General features: G+C 44.3%; 1 protein-coding gene across 1 annotated transcript; it reads right to left on the bottom strand.

Annotated features, from left to right (window-relative positions):
- Positions 1-469: 469 nt before the first annotated feature.
- Positions 470-14,539, bottom strand: LOC120538022 (phosphatidylinositol 3,4,5-trisphosphate-dependent Rac exchanger 2 protein-like). The gene is made up of 2 exons (XM_039767387.1): positions 13,414-14,539; positions 470-596 (listed from the first exon to the last, which is right to left on the bottom strand). The coding sequence occupies exons 1-2, from the start codon at positions 13,552-13,554 to the stop codon at positions 471-473; spliced, it is 267 nt and encodes an 88-aa protein (XP_039623321.1). The 5' UTR covers positions 13,555-14,539; the 3' UTR covers position 470.
- Positions 14,540-20,426: the final 5,887 nt, after the last annotated feature.

Here is a 20,426-nt window from a genome sequence, read left to right as displayed (position 1 = left end):
AATGAATGGCATTAAATGGTGAAAAGGTGAGCAGGGAAAAACGAATTGCGGCAGAACATCTGTAGGCTGTAATCCATTAAAGTAAATTAAGTCTTGCAAGTTGAAGCGAACAATTTGCATGGGTGTCCCAACTTGTGTTGATTACTTAAAAATTCTCCATCTGTCTTAAAGCAGAGTTGGAACACACTGTGTTAGTACACCCTTTGAAGTCCTACTTGGACAATATTCCAGCGAAAATGGCGAGAAAACGACAATTATCAAATGGAATGAGACTGAGCATCAGTGCCCTTAGGAGTGAAGGCCTTTCATTTAGAGAAACTGAAGAGTCCAATGGTGTCCTGCACAATCCACAGGCAAATGGAAAGTAAAAGAAACTCTGATAGGGTGAGATCTGGCAGAGCCAAAGTCACCAGCCAATCAGAAGACAGGTTTATTGCATGATCAACAGTGCAGGGCGACAGAAGCGAGTGTCAGTTTGTTTTGTGAAGAGGAGACTTTGTGTTGCAGGTTTGACAGGGCGAGTGGCAGGAAGAAGGCCAACCCTTAAAGGACAAGATAGGGGCCTTGAAATGCCAGGCTGTGGTGTTACTGCCAGTCTGCAGAAAAAAAGAAAAAAAAAAAGTCTTATGGACTGATGAATCAAAAGCTGACGCGTTTGGTTCATCAAGCAGGGGGTTTGTACGCCGTCGGGTTGGGGACAGGATGGTTCCACAGTGTGTGACACCAAATGACAAACGTGGAGGAGGAAGTGCGATGGTCTGGGCTGCTTCGTCTGTTGGAGACGTGCACAGAGTGGCTGGCATTCTGAATCCAAAGGGCTACCACAGCTCATCTGTTGGATCGGCAAAAAGGTGCAGGCTACTTTGACGAATCAACAATTTGAATGATATTTTGAACACTAGACTCTTTTCTATGTCTTGATTTCATGAAACATCCATCCATCATCCAATCCAGTATATCCTAACTACAGGGTCACGGGGGTCTGCTGGAGCCAATCCCAGCCAACACAGGGCGCAAGGCAGGAAACAAAACCCAGGCAGGGCGTGCACACACACCAGGGACAATTCAGGATCACCAATACACCGAACCTGCATGTCTTCGGACTGTGGGAGGAAACCCACGCAGACACCGGGAGAACAAGCAAATTCCACCCAGGGAGGAACCGGGAAGCGAACACCCGGGTCTCCTAACTGCGAGGCAGCAGTGCCACACACTGCGGCAACGTGCTGCCATTCATAAAGCATGAAGGCATTGAACTGCAAGCACGTTGTGAAACTTTTGACGGGTAGCGCATGTAAAATGATCATCTGAGCACATCCCAGAGGCCTGGAGATATTACAGTGAGGTGAGCCTGTAATATTCCAATGGCAGCCTACCAACACACCACTCATGTGTTCCTCGTGCCTTTGATGAATAAAACATGAGCATCATAACTCGGTGTAAAAAGAAAAAAAAATATATGCTAAATATTAGGCAGAGCTGGTTTCAGTACTTGTCCTATTTTAAGACTCGTTTGGTTTCTCCGCGGAGGAATGTGGTGAAGGATCCTGCAACCCCTGCTGCCCCACCTTCTAAAAACACGAGAAAAAAAAAAAAAAAAACAAAAACAAGCAGCCACCACCCCTCAGTCAGCTAAAGCAGCCCCAGGATAAAACAAAGTTCACAAGTGCACACCCTCTAATCTCAAATCTGACAGCAGTAGGGGAAAGAAAACAATTATCTACAGCTTGTGAAAGAAACGAAAGATAAAACCTTTAAATTAAAAAAAAAAGCTATGTGAAATCAAAGCTTATCTCATTTTTTTAACCAACCCCCAAACTTTCATTACCACTGCAGAGAAAAGAAATCATTTTGCATCCAAAGAGATAAAAGATAAGGAAGGCGATCTTGTGCTTTAAGCATTCAGTCTGAGGAGGAGGAGGAGGAGGAAGGTGTCAGAGCCAAGACAGACAGATCCAGACTGCGACTCCACCTCCTCCTACTCCTCCTCCTCCCCCCACTCCCAAAGTGCCGCCCTCTGCATCTCCACCATGAGGTTAGCCCCCAAGCATATGGCACGGCACAGCACTAGCCTGCAGCCAGACGAGACCAAATGAGCCTTCAAAGCGTGCAATAGCGGGAAACCGCAAAAGTTACCTTTGGGGATTTGTGTTGAACATCCGAGCTCAAAGCGAAGTGCCACTGCAGCAGCACTCACAGCGGCATGTGCCCAGCTGTCAGGGTGGAGACCCTTAGTGCTCAAAAAGGCATATAATTACCCAAACCGGCACCCACTCATTTAGGCCTGCTGCCGACGACTTGGTCGTATCTCTCCAACACGCTAGTGAATGCAGGGATAAAATTAGACGAAGGAAGGCTTTCAGGTGAAAGGAAAAAACAAAAATGGGACAAAAAGAAAGTGCAATGTAAGACAAAGAATCTGTCCTGGTGGGGACAAAGGACAAAGATCACCAGCTTTCAACACTGAAAACCTCCCAATTACAGGAGGGTACCAAACGTCACACAGGCTTACTGAAGAGGTCACTTCCATGAAGACACTGAAGTGGACCTCTGGGAACTCTACTACATAGTAGTGCACTAAGTGAGAAGCCACGCAAAAAATGACACCTTTTATTAGCTAACAAAAAGAATATTACAATATGCAAGCTTATGAGGCACCTCAGGCCCCTTCATTAGGCCTAGCCCCCCCAAAGGAGCCTCATAAGCCTGCATATTGTAATATTCTTTTTTAGTTAGACAATGTAAGGTGGCGTTTTGCTTGACTGATCACTTCATCCATAATGGTGAACGCGGTGCAACACCCTAAGACTATGAAGAGTACTAATAAAGTCATTTGTGCTTTCTCAATCAAACTGTTACACAGGTTGGGAGACACACTAGAACATTCTGGATGAGCTCAGGCCATTCAGCCCCAATGAAGCTCACCAGTCCTGCCCACCCAATTCCTCCAAAACGGCATCAAGTCAAGTTTTGAACAGGGCCATGGAGACGGAGTCAAAGGCAATTATTGGGTAACGACTCTGACTAAATATAAATTGTGATATAATCTGTTTCTAATTTCACTCATTCTAGATAGATAGATTTGAAAGGCACTATAAGACAAACAGACAGACAGATTTAGGGACCACCAGAAACAACTGATCAGTAGACCGAAGTGACCGAGATGACCTCATTTGAAAGTCACCGTCTCAATCCACTGTTCCAATTCCCTTCATCATTTCAAACCCTTCAGTCAGGTCTCCTCTTCATCTCTGTAACGACTGAACCCCTTTAATCTTCCTCATAACTCATCCCCTGAGGCCCTGGAATCAGCCAAGTTGCTCTCCTCTGGACTTTCTCCTCACGTGTATTTCCTTCATTTGCACCCCGCAGGGTCTATGGATGGTTGAGGTCAACTTTCCAGAGCCATATGAACTGCTTGTTGATATCATCCAGCCATCATCTTCACCATCTTCCTCTTTTCAGGCAACCAAGCACTGCTGTCTCTTATCAATCTGTTGTCTCCCAATCTGCACATTTGCCCAAACAGCAGCAGTTTCCTTGCTTTAATGATGTCAACCGCCGTTACTCCTCTGTTCAAAGCTTCACAAGTCTTTTGGCCGCTCACCATATCCTTCCAGCATATTCTCATTCTTCACCTATAAAACCCCATTACAAATGCATTTAACCTCCTTATATCTCCACTTTTAAAGTCCAGGATTCACATGCATATAGCAACGTGGAAAACACACATGCATCCAGTATTGGCACTTTGCTCGTTACGGATATTGTGATCCCAATTCTCCACTGTATTTCTTTACTGCAGTCACTGCTGCTGGTTATCAAATGCCCCAAGTATATCACCTGCTCTACACAGTTCAGTTATCTGTTGTTTAGGTCTACATGGGCTGCACTGTCGTTACCCAGCACCGACACTTTTGTTTTTGTCCCCGCTGATGCGCAGTCCGAATTCCTCACCAGCTTGATACGCCTCTGGTCCTCGTCTTTTTCTGGCGCTGCTACATCTACTGTGTACACCGAGGTGTTGCGTTCCATGGCGCTTGTTGAAATGTTTCCCCTGTAGGCATCCCCATTGTGTTTTGTACCGTATGAATGGCGCGCACATGCACAAAAGGCAAATAATTTACAGATTTCAGATTAAAGCAGATCCAGTGGTCGGTGGCATTAGAACATCCCTTTAAAGATTTTTCCACCAAGGCGAACATGCTCAGTGTTGGCGAATATCTACGCCACATGCGTTTTCGGTCATTTTAGTGTGGGCACAGAATAAATGATGAACATGCTAGTGTGAATCGTTTTTGTTTAAAGATGCTTTTAAAATGAGATCATAGTAGTGTGGATGGAGTCTTTATCTGGAATATCAAGTGAAACACAGGAACCAGTGCTGGAGTGAGCACCAGGCAATCACAAGACAAGCACTTTACAAGACGTCAGACACCCGAAGCCAAGCATGTTCAAGTCCGGCCAGTACTTGGATGGGAAACCACCAAGGAAAAGCTAGGGTTGCTGCTGCAAGAGGCGTTGGTGAGACCAGCAGGGGGCACTTACACTCTGGTCTGAACGGGGATCCCAGTGCCCCAGTGCAGTAAAAATGGCTCCTTCCTTCGGAGGAGTCATAAAAACTGAACTCCTGACTCTTTGTGGTCATAAAAGATCAATGGCCATCCTTCATAAAGAGGTCCTGGATAAATTACCCACCATGGCCTAGTCGCTCTGGCCCCTCAATCACCCCATGTCTCTAACTGGCACTGTCTCTCTCACCAACTCACCACCTTCTAGTGCCAGTGTGGCGAGCGTACTGGCACAAAGATGGCTGCCACACAATAGTGGTGGTTCAAGTGGCTCCCCACTCACTATGAAAAAGTGCCTTCAGTATGGAGAAGAGCGCTAAATACAGTAAGTGTAAAGAATTATTATTAAGTTCTGTTACAACGCCTTAAAAAAAGCAAACGGGCCAATATATGTGGACAACCACGTGAACTTGAACTTTAAGGAATTTATCCATGGAGGGTCACACAGACCGCTACAGACTTAACAAAGGCACCTTGGCTGCCATTAGGTATCAGGATAAAATCCTTGGACCCATTGTCAGACCCTATGCTGGTACAGTGGCTCCTGGTGCACGACAATTCCTGGCCTCATGTGGTGAGAGTATGCAGGCAGTTCCTGGAGGATGAAGGAATTGATACCATTGACTGGCCACCACACTTTCCTGACCTAAATCCAATAGAACACCTCTGGGACATTATGTTTTGGTCCATCCAATGCCACCAGGTTGCACCTCAGACTGTCCAGGAGCTCAGTGATGCCCTGGTCCAGATCTGGGAGGAGATCCCCCACAACACCATCTGTCATCTCATTAGAAGCATGCACCGATGTTGTCAGGCATGTATACAAGAACACAGGGGCCATACAAAGTGCTGCGTACAATTTGGAGTTGCTGCAATTCAATTTGGGCCAAATGGACTAGCCTGCCACATCATTTTTCACTCTGATTTTTGGGGCGTCTTTGAATTCAGGGCTCTGTAGGTTGATCATTTTCATTTCCATCAAACGATGTGGCATCCTTTCGTTCCTAACACATTACCCAGTCTATATCAGTATAGATATCCAGGAGGATTTCTTTTTCCCCATTAAGATCTGATGTGTTTTCAAAGAGTTCCTTTAATTTGTTTGAGCAGATATATATATATATATATATATATATATATATATATATATATATATATATATATATATATATATATATATATATATATATATATATATATATATATATATATATATATATATATATATATATATATATATATATATATATATATATATATAGTCTGCGGTGGGTTGGTGTCCTGCCCATGATTGCTTCCTGCCTTGCACCCTGTGCTGGCTGGATTGGCACCAGCAGACCCCTGTGTTCGGATTAAGCGGGTTAGAAAATGAATGCATGCATGCATACATGCATGCATACATACATACATAACGTTTCCAAAAGTATATACACACACACACACACCTATATATATATATATATCTATCTATATCTATCTATATCTATATATCTATATAACACATTTCCAAAAGTCTCAATTTTGAGAGTCTGAAAAACACCAGCATGGTGTGGAGGAAACAGCGAAAAAGAGAGACTAGTGTCTGCTTTTCTTAAATAAAATTGAAGTGGTGCAGATGGGCCCCAAGGTAGCCATTTGTATTTTGAACACGTTTTGTTTGTTACGCAGTAAGAGGCGATTGGAGGTTAACAGGTGCAAAGCAGGAACGAGCGCTGGACTGGACTCTGGGCCTTCACACGACAAGTTCTGTCGCCCAAAATAACAAAAGAGCCCAGTCAATACAGGCTGACTCACGGGGAAAAGAGATGGAGGAAAATGCGTAGACTTAAAAATGACATGAAATTGGTCTTTTGTTCTGTTTTTTTCTTTGAAATGCATAAACATACCTATGAGACACTTATCTGTTTGACTGGTCAAATATCTCAATATACTTTACTACAATTTAAAACATCAAACTAGTCTAACTTCTAAGACATTTATCTGTTTAATTGGTCAAATTTTTCAATTTATTAACACTAGGGCTTCACACCCTGCTCACTTTGCTCGCCAACCCCCCCAGCCTGCGCTACACACCAGCCACTTTGTGTCTCTGCCACTTGCATATGTGGATTTCACTTTCGCGATCTTTACTATCAGTTTTTTGAGACTTTAGAATTTTTAGCACTTTCATAATCTGTAACCTGCACTGCATGTGTATCGCTCCAATGTTGTTGAACCTCTTTACAGCATTCTACTTTGTCTTCTACTTTTTGTCTTTTATTTTCAACCCCATTTGGAGCAGAAAGCGAAGGAACCGTGTGTCCGACAATAGCACTAACACAGGTGAGAAGTGAGTGGACCGTGGCCGTGCCAGCAACTTTGCGTCTCTGCCACTCGCGTATGCGGATTTCACTTCCACCAAACACCAAAACTTAATTCTCGTGGATACGCCTCTTCATTGGAAAGAAACACTACTTTTCTCTGATGAAAACATGAATTACACGACCTACAAGTCTCTGACTTAAACTTTAAAGCTGAACAATATCTACATACTTCTGTCATACCACCCATGTCCATATATTTGATCCGTTTTCGCTGTTCCATTATTTGACCAAGTAATATTTTGTTAACGCTAATGCGATCTTTACTATCATTTTTTTGAGACTTTCAAATTTTAGTACTTTCATTAACAACGTTCTACTTTGTCTTCTCTTCTTGTACTATTTGTCTTTTAATTCTGCCCCGCTTGGACGCGTTAGGTTCACACTTCCTCTCGAACACAAAGTCTCGTCTCGCGGGACTTGAAATTCTCTCTCTGAAAAAGTATCGTCTCATCCCAAGATTTTTTTTATATAATAGAAAGATTCAATTTTAAGAATTTGGAAACAAACTAGTCTAGCTTCTAAAATGCTCATCTGTTTAGTTGGTCACATATTTCAATATATTTTAATTTAATTTTAAAAACTTGCCAACAACCTAGTCTAACTTCTAAGACGCTTATCTACTTAACTAGGCTAACCCGCCTTTTAAGGCGACCAACTTTTAAGTTGACCACTTCTTAAGGCAATTCAATATGTAGATCAATTTGATATTTTATACAGACTCATTAATTTGGTTATATTGCATCTGAGCGGTATTACTTTAATACTCGTAGTTTCTGTTATTTTTGTGATGAAATTTAAACTTTTTTTCTATATTGAGGTCGCCCTTTTGAACCCCCCTGATATTTACTACGCGGTGAGGCATTTGTACTCCATCAACGTTAATTATTTCCAGAGACATAATTTTGTCTGTTTTTCCAGCGCATCGCGCACAAAGCGGGGGGACGAAGGGAGCACCAGAACTCTGCTCACATCATGTCGCTTCGTACCTCAAGCTGCAAGTAGTAAGTCTGTGATAATCAATCAATCAACATTTATTTATATAGCACATATTCATACAAAAAAAATGTAGCTCAAAGTGCTTTACAAAATGAATAGAAAAATAGAAGACACAATAAAAAAATAAACATAAGTCAACATTAATTAAAATAGAATAAGTAAGGTCCAATGGCCAGGGTGGACAGAAAAAACAAAAAAAAACTCCAAAAGCTGGAGAAAAAAAATAATAAAATCTGTAGGGGTTCCAGACCACGAGACCGCCCAGTCCCCTCTGGGCAATCTACCTAACATAAGTCAAACAGTCCGCTACGCTTTCCACTCACAGGACGGAAGGACAATCCCGGCCGCTTTTATATAGTAAGAAAGAAGAAGATATCGCACAGTCTGGAGTAGAAAATCATCTTTTACCTGGAAAAACGAAACTACAAATCCCATCGTGCATTGCAAAATAGACGGGGCGTGTGTGAAACTCCGCGCCTGCGTAGCACTCACGGGACGGAAGGACAATCCCGACCGCTTTTATATAGAAGGATTGGTCATATATTTCAAAACATTTTTAATTCAACTTTAAGAGTTTGGCAACAAACTAGTCTAGCTTCTAAGACATTTATCTGTTTAATTGGTCAAATATTTCTCTATATTAGAATTCAATTTTTAAAACTTTGGCAACAAACTAGTCTAACTTCTAAAATGCGTATCTGTTTAATTGGTCAAATATTTCAATACATTTTTAATTCAATTTTAAGAACGTGGAAACATCCAAATCGCGATTTGATCAATTGATCGATGGGGTCAGTAGAATAATATCTGTCCTAAGGGATGGAACTAAATCTCAGTGTAAATAATCGGACAGACACGGCTTCCCCAGCCTCAAAGCAGAGCACTAAAGTGTTAATAATGCCTAATACAGCTGTGCCCTCTGCCGCTGCCACCAACACCCCTCCCTGAATCTCTGGGGGGAAGGAAAATGAATAAAAGGATTTCACATAGTGTAAATGGAGGGGGGTGGGGTTAGTGATACATAAAAAGCAAAGGAAATAAAATAGAGAGACAGAAAGCAGAGGTGTAGATAATAGGCTTTTAAAAGGCAACCATCCTTAAAAACGGCAACAAACAGAAAACGAAAAACCCTTCTGCGGGAGCAGGCTGCACATGAATAGACAGAATTCAGAACCCACAGGCTATTAAGCATTTCAAGAATGTTGTTCTGCTCAAGCGACACACGCTACTGCTGCCCTAATCTATCCTGTGACTCAGACAGCAATTAACCCCGAGCTACCTTCATTAGAAACAGTAATAAGCCAGTAAAAAAAAAAAAAAAAAGGATGCAAAGGGGCACACAGGTGTCAATTCCTTCACTTTATCTGAAAACAGCAATTTTTATAAGACATTTTGTACGACAATGGTGAAAAAGAAAAAAAATATATATATATACACATTAGCCGGGTTTGGTAAATCCACATGCGACTGCAAACATTCAGGTTACCACATGCGCGTATTATTCATCACTCGCTGCTGTGCTGTTTCATCAGCCCACCGTTACAGGCACATCAGTACAGCACATTTTCTTCAGTTCCCTCTCAGCGCCCAACAATGTCTTTGCACTTCCTGCTCCTTTTGCTACACAATAACAAAGAGACGCCCGCTTACAGCACAATGTAATCTGACGCACTTCACTTCCAGCCCAGACGAGAGACGTCAGACGAGCTGATGGCATTCAGGTAGCACAAAATAAATTGGCCCACACAAGCACTTGACTCCTCATGTGTGTCCAGTCGGGTCACAGAAGAGGCCAGCAGGCTTCCTGTCAGTCACCGAGACAGCGTTGAGGCGAAGCGGGGGCTTCTTACATGCAAGCAAGTAAAGGGGAAGCAGAAGAAACACACACACACACACAAAAATACAGTCTACCATGCACAAAGAGGCCGTGCTAGAATTCATGGAAATGACACAAAATATTTGACCCGCTAATGGCAAAAGAAAAGAACTGAATGGAATGCGATAGAACAGGGAGAGGAAGAAAACGGGCATCAATAATAGGCAAAAAAAAAACCAACAAATTCTGAAAATAGCTATAAACCCCCAGAGAGTGGCTTAAAGAAGTGCTAATTGATGGCGACTTGCCCTCAGCTCATGTGGCTTACATTTGATCTGAGAGACTGGGGCTTGGAAAAAAAAAAACACAGGTGGAGATGCTATGGTGGTATGGTGGTGTCACACAAATGTGAGGCAAAGAAAAGCATTCAGAGTTCACCTAAGTGAGTGACACACGTGCTAAGGGTTAGGGATATGGACCCGAAATCTTACAAGGCCTATACAGGCTGAACTTAAGACACCCACAGGGAGGGCACAGCAACTCAAAACCCTGAAAATCCACAAGCACCTAATGCGACGGGGGCTCTCCTAAGGAGGAGTTCATCCTCTAATTGTTATTGGGTTTGCATTTGGGGATCCATCTGCTAGACCTGAACCGCTGGTCAGTCATTAGTTTGACTTGCTCGTTTATTCTTTTTCTGCTACGGAAATGGTGGGTCTTTAATTTACTTTTCTTCTCCATTCCCTCCGTTCAAAGTAAAAAAATGACATCAACATAATAATCAGGAGTGGTCTCCCCTCGATTTTCTCATATATTCAGATATGGGGATGGATATCTGAGGGGTAACCCGTAAGACAATAACTATTATATTTTTATATTATGCACATTAAAGAACCATCAACATCAAATTAATATATTGAACAATTATTATAAAAGCTGAATAAATTGTACTCTGCAGCTGCAGGAATAAAAGGTAAAGTAGCACTTCTGGTTAGCGGAAATAGCCCAAAAGTTGATAGAAATCGACGTTTTGAATCTAATACTTGTATGCAGAATTTATTTACGAAGTGAAAGCTTACTCAAGTTATCGCGTTTACACACACAATTCCAAAAATGGCATTTTCGGCCTCAGGGACGTCTAAAACGTTGAGATTCATCAAAACCTCGAAATCGAATTTCTGGACAACTACAATATTTTCCCTACGAGAAAGTAAATCAGACTCGGAGGTCTAAAATGTCGACATTCGTCTTCTTTCTTCTTCTCTTGGCTGCTCCCATTAGGGGTCACCACAGCGGATCATCTTCTTCCATATCTTTCTGTCCTCTGTATCTTGTTCTCTCACACCCATCACCTACACGTCCTCTCTAACCACATCCATAAACCTTCTCTTAGGCTGTCGACATTCATCAAAATCTCAAAATCGAATTTCTGGACGATGACAATACTTTCCCTACGAGAAAATAAATCGGACACTGGGAGGTCTTAAATGTTGAGACTCATCAAAATCTCGAAATCGAAACTTTGGTCGATTCCAATACTTTCCCTACATGAGAAACTAATGAAGAACTTCAGCCCAATTTAACACCTCAGATGAACAACGGTTTCCACCCTTAACGTTCGTTCGGAATTAACTGTTCCAGTAGGTTTTCCAAGGAGCGGTGATCCAGCTCCCCTCGCCATCTTCCAAAGATGTGAATGCTGTGGTTGTTTTTGGTTTTTTTTTGGCAATTCTCAATTAGCTTAATTAAAACAAGAGTGGCCCCCCATGATGCAGTGGTGACAGACTCTTGCTAGGAGAGACACGGTGTCGGATAAGGTGTTACTGAGAAATGCAAATGGAGGAAACAGAGGTGTGGTTGCTTTTTTTTTTTTTGTGTGTGTGTGTGATATTCCTTCTGCCAGTTGTAGACTGGTCAGCATGCTAGGTGGCTGAGTAGCTAAGGGGATTATATTGATAAGCTGTGACAGGCAGCTGGAAATCTCACCCCTGGCACGCTGTGCGATTCACAACAGCTCTCCTAAACTGCAGATGCTTCAAGTGAGGAGACATTCACCCCTGCTGGTTTGCGTAATCTGATTTAGGCTGGTGCAAGCCTTGAAAGACACTATATAATAAGAGATAAGTGAGCAGAACAGAAAGGGTGCAAATTACCTTTCCCTCATAGAAATAACAGTTCTTTAGTGGCACTTGAGTGTGTTGAACCCACTACTGTGTGACAAAGAAGGATTCTCAAAAGATTCTAAAAATCTGCACAAAAGCATAAACCTTTAACGTATACGGACAGAACGGGCAAGCCCAAAGTAAACCTCGTGTTACTGCATGCAGCCTTTTAATAAAAATCAGGAAGTCCCTGCTATTTCGCAGAATCGGTTTTCATCTTTTCATGGAACCGGTTACAGATCTAAATAAACAAAGGCAAGTTCCGGAACCTTCACATGGACGGATCTTTTGGCAACCAAAAATGGTTTCCTCTCATGGCACCGTTCTGAATAAACCCGCTTTGGCACTTTAAGGAGTGGATGCTAAACTTACACCCGGGCAGCAATTAGTCCCTCTGCCTCACAGTCAGTAAGGAGTTTACACTTGCGTTTAGTACATTTTAAAAAAATAAATAAATAACGGTTAGGGTTATCCTCATAGAACTATTGCAATATGGAAAGAGAGTTCTCAGGGGTGCCCACTATCTGGGCAAAACAGAAATCTTTAAATGTATGGTAGGCAGGGCACAACAGATCATGAAAGCCTGAGCTGAATGTGTGTTAAGCAAAAGAAAAAAAAAAAAGCAAGAGTCATTTTAAAAGCAGGAACCTGCTAGCGTTTGACAAATCTGTTATCTATTCATGACTACTTAAATAAAAGGTTCCTTCTGGAAGCTTCTTGTGGATGGGTCTTTTGCAAACCAAAAATGGTTCCCCTATGGCATCACTCTGAAGGACCACTCGGGCACTTTTTTAACTTTTTAAGTGAGAAGGTATATAAAAAAAAATGGAACCGATGTCCACTTGAGCACCAAAAGCTGAGGTGTATAAACTTATTATTTCAATAAATAAACAAAGCACGGCAGTGAGGAGTTTGCTCTCCTGTTCAGCGAAAGTCAACTGGTGGCGGTTTCACGATTCCAGGCAGTGATTTACCTTCAAAACACACAGACAGCAGTTAGGAATCAACAAGAGTGTCGAGCTGCTCTCCACAAGCTCACCATGTGGGTGGCATTGCCCACATCACCAGGTGGGAGAACCTCATCATCCTTCACCGCCTGTGTGCGCAAGGGCACAGGATGATCTTCTTGCCACCCCGTCTACTTGACAAAGCTGCCCCGGTCTGCCCACGACACCCCCGTGACAAGAGCCGCCGCCGCCGCAGCAGCCTGAATTCAAAGGACAGGCAGGTGTGTTGGAAAGAAAACGGCGGGCGCCCACCGCGGCGGACCCCCTCCAAACCCGACTTCATCTGCTCTCGGTTGTCGTCCGAGTTGTAGCCGGTCGCTGCGCACGGGACAATGGGGGCAGACGGCTCGCCCTCCGGAGCTGGCCTCATACTCTCCAATGTCCCCAACCACAAGGGCAACCCCGGGGATTGCCGGAGCCCTAACGGAGGCAGGGTCTGCATCCACTCACCCACCCAACCAACGAACCAACCCGCTCGCTCGCGGCCGGGACACTTACCGACTGTAGGAAGAGCAGGTTCTCCACGTAGTCTCTCTCCGTTTTGAGAATCTCGTTCAAGACACAGAGTCGCAGACGAAGCTGCCGCTCCAAATCTTTAGGCGCCTGCAGAGAAGCGTCCGGCACGGCGTCTTCGGTCATCTTTTCTCCGCTTCGCTCCTGTCCTACGGTTGAGTTGAGCACGCGCTAACCAAGCGCTCCAGCCTACTCCATCCCGCTAGCTCCAGCGGGAACTTTAATGCCGTGGGGGGGTCGCCGTTACCCGAAGGTTCGCGATGTGCTCATCCCTCCCGTGCTGCTCTCGGTGCACCGAACCACGTTCCCAGCCCGACGGCTCGCCTCGAATGGCTGTGTGAGGAGGACGCGAGCGGCGGACAAACTTTCAAGTGTCAAAGGCGCAGACAGAAGGCGGCTTCACACTGACTGGAGCTCGTGAGCCTGCCTGCACGCGCGTGCGCGCGCCAGCCCTCCCTTCGCGCTGCGCGGCCCCGGAAGACAGGGGGCGTCGACAAAATGCCTGCAAGCGTCACCTAGAGAGAGAGAGACAGCCGACTCCTTTTGTCGCACTCGGTCTAGTGAGATGTCGCCGGTATGGTGACATAAGCCTGCAGAAATCTGAAGTGATATTTACATTAGGAAAATGTACAAAAAGCCAAACTGGCGCGTCCTCGCTCCATTCACAACAAAGAAGAGGCTGTCGAGGAAATGACACGGCGAGTTGTAGTTGAAGGGATCCGTTGCTTGTTATCAGGGCCCCCCGTTGTTTCCATCCGCCGGCTGTGCTGACAGCACGTTACCCACGTAAACGACATCCTTTTGTTATTTTGGGGAGCGCACCGTTCGCCTTTGTACGCTGATGCCTGCGGTGAGGTATTTACGGACGCTCCCTGACCGCTGAGCCGCCAAGCCGAGCTTTTCGTGAATGGCGGGCCGGTCGGAGTCTGCAGGCGAGCCGCTAATTCAATTCTAATTAACACCTCGAATGCTGCGCGCATTAAGGGATTTGCACGCGCCTCTCACGAGGAGCCCTAGAACCGGTGTCTACAAGCAAGCGAGGACCTGACGCCGCATAAACGCAATACACAAGCCCCCCACGCCGAACGCACGCGCGGCTGACGGGGGAAAGAAAAGAAAAAAAAACAAGCCGTTCATTGCGCCACCAGAGTGCGTGTCGAATTGAAATCGATAATTAAATTAACATATGATTGTTGCGCCTTTTGTGTGCGGGACTGGGATACACAGGCGTGGAAAGCAAAGCAGCAACCAAGCACGGCCGGGATGCCATTTCTCAGTAGTGCGTGTTGATTCACAATTCGGTTTGGGGGCGTGGCGAGTGAGTGGGCGGGGTCGGATTATGACTACGGTGCCCGAGGGCATCAATACCTCGAGTGCCCCTAGGCCCAGGCCTGGTAACCAAATTAAATGTGCTTTAAAACCGCACATTATTTAATACGGCCGCGTTAAAGGCAGGTTACCCTGTGCTTCAACTCCAAATACAGGCCTACCAATGGGTGGCCATTGGAAGATGAGCAAACTTGTTAATCATTTGTGAAACGCAATCTTGCTGCTCTTTCAAACATACAGTGGATTCATAAAGTACCCTGAACCCTACACTTTCTGCAAACTTTAGTGTGTTGTCGAATTACTTTTAAAATGGAGAAATTAACCATTTTTTTGCATCAACACATTCCATAGCATAAAACAATTTTTTTCTTGTGTTGCCCAAAATTACACAAGGGGTGCCTTAATGGGCTTTAACCGACACCCCCCCAATGACTGCCTACCTAAGAAGAAAAGACTCCCCCATAAAAAAATCAATTTATGCCTTTTCCAGGCAGGCTGGCCATACAATGGGTGTCGAAAAAACGGGGTAAATAACAACACACAAACCAGAACACAAGTAATCCTCAGCGCAGAGCTACATGGACATTTTCTTAGCCTGCTTAATCCTGAGTGGGGTCAAGGGGGGGTGGAGCCTATCCCAGCCATCATAGTGGGCAATGTAGGAAAAAAAAAAATCCCCAAAACTGGGCACCAGTCCATCGCAGGGTGAACACACTAACACACCGCACACCCACCTGGGGGTCAGTGGCTCCCAATCTTTTTTATGCCCCCCACACCCCTAGAAAATGTTTTGAGTTATTTTTGCACCAACTACAAAAGTAATATCACATCTGAAGATGAAGAAGTCAACTTCTTGATTTTGAACAACGAACTGAAGCACATACAGCACTGCGGGTGAACAAATTGCACTAAAAAAATGAGCTTTTAACCCGGTGCATAAAATTTAAATATAAATTGAGCAATTTAAATTTATAAATCTCAGTCACCTTGGAAATGTGTCCGCCGTGAAGTTTAGACACTCGATTAATGAACCAGGGGTTGGAATATCCAGTGAAGCATCAAAGACTGTGAGGAAATGGCACATCATCAATGACCAAGGGGTTTGGGGGATTGGAGACCCCCATAGCAGCAATGAAACGCAGTCCATGAGCTTTGTCTCCCGCTAACATCGGCCCTGCACCTCAAAAAAACAGATGCGCCACACAACTGTCCGGACTGCCAGCAGGATAGACGGGCCGAGTGTAAAGCAGCAGGTGTCGCACCCAATGCAGCCCCCCTTTGGGTAAAAATGTCAAGGCAACCTGAAAATCGGTGACGATTCCCGATTGGGGTGGGGAATACTAGACCTCGCCCTTCACGACAGATCAATGCAAGGTCCAAATTCCATTCTGTTAAAAAAAATAAATAAATAAATCATCCACCTTTATGTGCAAGGACCCCCAAGAGGACACATCACTGCGGCTCGTTCACAGCACAGGTGACAGTTGTGTGCGCCCGCTGCTGGATTCTATTCATATCGCTAACTGATAAGTGACCTTGCAGCACGATACAGTCGGACAGCACGACTCACTAAGGTCTGGAGACTCTCAGCACGGCCTTCTCCTCTTTGTCACACCCCAGACTGGGGACACCAGCACTAGGCAAGCTGCACTCCATAACCCAAAATGACAGAGGAAAGGTGCTTTCAGAAAGCTTTGCAAATTGAATCAAAATCTGAAATCTCTCTTTTGAAGAAACTTTAACACTCCAAGGTGTGCTCAGGTTATAATAATAATTCTTTACATTTATATAACATTTACTTCACAACTCAAAGCACTCTCCACTGAGGCGATATATATATATATATATATATATATATATATATATATATATATATATATATATATATATATATATACACACACATATATATTTGTATACATACATATACACATATATACTATCAATATCAATACTTTGTCGATGCACCTTTGGCAGCAATTCCAGCCTCAAGTCTTTTTGAATATGATGCCACAAGCTTGGCACACCTATCCTTGGCCAGTCTCGCCCATTCCTCTTTGCAGCACCTCTCAAGCTCCATCAGGTTGGATGGACAGCCATTTTAAGATCTCTCCAGAGATGTTCAATCGGATTCAAGTCTGGGCCACTCAAGGACATTCACAGAGTTGTCCTGAAGCCACTCCTTTGATATCTTGGCTGTGTGCTTAGGGTCATTGGTCTGCTGAAAGATGAACCGTCGCCCCAGTCTGAGGTCAAGAGCGCTCTGGAGCAGGTTTTCATCCAGGATGTCTCTGTACATTGCTGCAGTCATCTTTCTCTTTATCCTGACTAGTCTCCCAGTTCCTGATGCTGCCACCACCATGCTTTACTGTATGGTATTGGCCTGGTGATGAGCGGTGCCTGGTTTCCTCCAAACGTGACGCCTGGCATTCACACCAAAGAGTTCAATCTTTGTCTCATCAGACCAGAGGATTTTGTTTCTCATGGTCTGAGGGTCCTTCAGGTGCCTTTTGCAAAACTCCAGGCGGGCTGCCATGTGCCTTTTACTAAGGAGTGGCTTCTGTCTGGCCAATCTGCCATACAGGCCTGATTGGTGGATTGCTGCAGTGATGGTTGTCCTTCTGGAAGGTTCTCCTCTCTCCACAGAAGACCTCTGGAGCTCTGACAGAGTGACCATCAGGTTCTTGGTCACCTCCCTGACTAAGGCCCTTCTCCCCCAATCGCTCAGTTTAGATGGCCGGCCAGCTCTAGGAAGAGTCCTGGTGGTTTCAAACTTCTTCCACTTACAGATGATGGAGGCCACTGTGCTCATTAGGACCTTCAAAGCAGCAGAAATTTTTGTGTAACCTTCCCCAGATTTGTGCCTCGAGACAATCCTGTCTTGGAGGTCTACAGACAATTCCTTTGAGTTCATGCTTGGTTTGTGCTCTGACATGAACTGTCAACTGTGGGACCTTCTATAGACAGGTGTGTGCCTTTCCAAGTCATGTCACATCAACTGAATTGACCACAGGTGGACTCCAATGAAGCTGCAGAAACATCTCAAGGATGATCAGGGGACACAGGAGGCACCGGAGCTCAATTTGGAGCTTCATGGCAGAGGCTGTGAATACTTATGTACATGTGCTTTCTCAGTTTTTATATTTTTAATAAATTTGCAACAACCTCAAGTAAACTTTTTTCACGTTGTCATTATGGGGTGTTGTGTGTAGAATTCTGAGGAAAAAAATGAATTTAATCCATTTTGGAATAAGGCTGTAAGATAACAAAATGTGGAAAACGTGATGTGAATACTTTCCGGATAGACTATATATGTATACACACATCTACACACACATATATATATATATAAACATATATGCTCAGCAAAAAAAGAAACGTCCTCTGACTTTCAACTGTTTTTACTTTCAGTAAACTTAATGTGTAAATATTTGTATGAACACTAAAAGAGTCAACACCATAAGAGATAAACTAAAAATGTTTCACAATGTGTCCCTGAATGAAGGGAGGCTCAAAATCAAAAGTACCAGTCAGTATGTGGTGTGGCCACCAGCTGCTTGAAGTACTGCAGTGCATCTCCTCCTCATGGACTGGACCAGATTTGTCAGTTCTTGCTGTGAGATGTTACCCCACTCTTCCACCAAGGCACCTGCAAGTTCCTGGACATTTCTGGGGGGAATGGCCCTAGCCCTCACCCTGCGATCCATCAGGTCCCAGACATACTCAATGGGATTGAGATCCGGGCTCTTCCACTGCGAGGATGATCAGCTGTCCTTCCTGTCTCCCTGTAGCGCGGTCTTAGGCGTCTCACAGTGCGGACATGGCAATTTTTTGCCCTAGCCACATCAGCAGGTTTCATGCCTCCCTGCAGCATGCCTAATGCACGTTCACGCAGATGAGCAGGGACCCTGGGCATCTTGCCTTTGCCCCAGATGGAGGAGTTCACCAGGGATACCACCGATCCCCACAGCCTTCCCTACCCTCAGCTGGTTGACCACCTGTGCCATCTCAGTGATCCACAACCCTTAATCATTTCTGATCTTGAACCACATTTAGCACAATACAGCAGCATTACGAGTAAAACACAAAACACATTTTGACTTATCCAAGTAAAAAAGTTCACGACCGAGTCCCAGTAGGAGTTGCATCAGCCTGGGATCTCAATTCTTGACTCTGATTTTTGGTGTCAGCTCTCACTGGGTCGGTGATTTCGGCTTCCACGGACTGTTGTGGCATCATTTTGTTCTCAATGAATTACACAACATTACTGAGTAAAGGTTTTCCACTTGAATATTTCATTCATCGAGATCTGACGTGTGACTTAAGCGTCCCCTTCATTTTTTTTTTTTTTTGGAGCAGTGTAGTTAATTCTGTTCATCCGTCATAAAACAACCCGAGTTTAATTTTGGTTTCGCTGAGTGAAAGGAGTTTGTGTAGAAGAAGGACAAGGGTGTCATTCAAGAGGGGGCTTGTTTTGAAGGACCTTCAACAAAATAGCTTTGAGTTTCCTAAATCTGAAAAACGACCTCATTTGGAGGGTTTTTTTTTTTTTTTGCAATGAGGGGACCAATCAGGTTTTTTTTTTTAACGCTCGGCTCCCTCTGCGTACTTTTCCTCGGACTCTCACTGGCCTCAAGACTGCTTCTGTCAGGCTGAGTTGAACTGACAGTTGATAAGACACCATGAGATAAGTGACACGAGATAAGTGACGTTTCCTGGTTTGCCACAGAGAGACCTCAGTCATAAAAAAATAAATAAAGAAATAAAGAATTGCCCCTCAAAGCCAACCGACATAACAGATTTAAAAGCAAGTCAGTGTCCCAGAAAATCAATCAAGGCAATGAGCTGGGAGAAGTTTGTGCACGTTTAAAGTCAGCGGGAGATGGAATAGCCGGCTACTTGCAGCTTTTCTTTTATCAGCACATTTAGTTTATTAACAAAAGACGCTGGCGGAGAGGTGAGAACGGTTTTAAGAAGCGATTTAAGGTGGGACGGATTTACGAGTTTTTTCGTAGGCTCTGGTAATTCTAGTGGTAAGCCGCCATCTTAATCTCTGTAGCGCAGTTTGGTTAGCGTCAGTTCGGCGGGGGAGGGGGTGGGTTGTTAAAATCACGTGATTGCAACTCAGCGCAGCTAAATTGCTGGCGTGTGTTAACGTGTTCTTGAGAATAAAGCGCCATCTAGTGGTGGAGCCAGGTAAATGAATAAATAGGGCATGAATGGGCGTGTTTACTGTGAACTCTTGACACGCCTTCTGTTAGTAGAGGGAGGGGGGGGATCACGGCGTGCATAGGGGAGCCGTACGCCATTCACATGGCCGCGGCTATTTGACGTGGCCCCATCTGTACGTCAGGGGTCCTCAGTCCTGGTCCTGGAGGGCCGCAGTGGCTGCAGGTTTTTGCTTTAACCCAATTCCTTAATTAGAAGCCTTTACTGCTCCAGTGACATGTCTGCTTCACTTTAGTGGTCTCCCTCTTTAAGATTTTGAACCCTGATTGCTTATTTTAGTCTTGGTTTTTAATCGCTCCTTATTAGCAATAAGATGACAAAAGAGACCAGCGTCCCTCCATGTAGTTTGTTACCATTGACACCTCTGTGTATTTATCGTGCACTATTGGGTTTAATTAAATACTTGGAAAAATAGGGAAGAGAAAAAAGTGAAGGACTGA

This window comes from Polypterus senegalus, chromosome 10, assembly GCF_016835505.1.
Source record: "Polypterus senegalus isolate Bchr_013 chromosome 10, ASM1683550v1, whole genome shotgun sequence".
Lineage (NCBI taxonomy): Eukaryota > Metazoa > Chordata > Cladistia > Polypteriformes > Polypteridae > Polypterus > Polypterus senegalus.
This window is presented reverse-complemented; position numbering and strand designations above follow the sequence as displayed.

Excerpts from the sequence above, each read along its gene's own strand:
- LOC120538022 (XM_039767387.1), bottom strand. The coding sequence starts at position 13,554 with ATGACCGAAGACGCCGTGCCGGACGCTTCTCTGCAGGCGCCTAAAGAT. Across the intron at positions 597-13,413 it reads ACCTGCTCTTCCTACAGTCG|ACTGGCAGTAACACCACAGC; the intron begins GTAAGTGTCCCG and ends TTTTTTCTGCAG.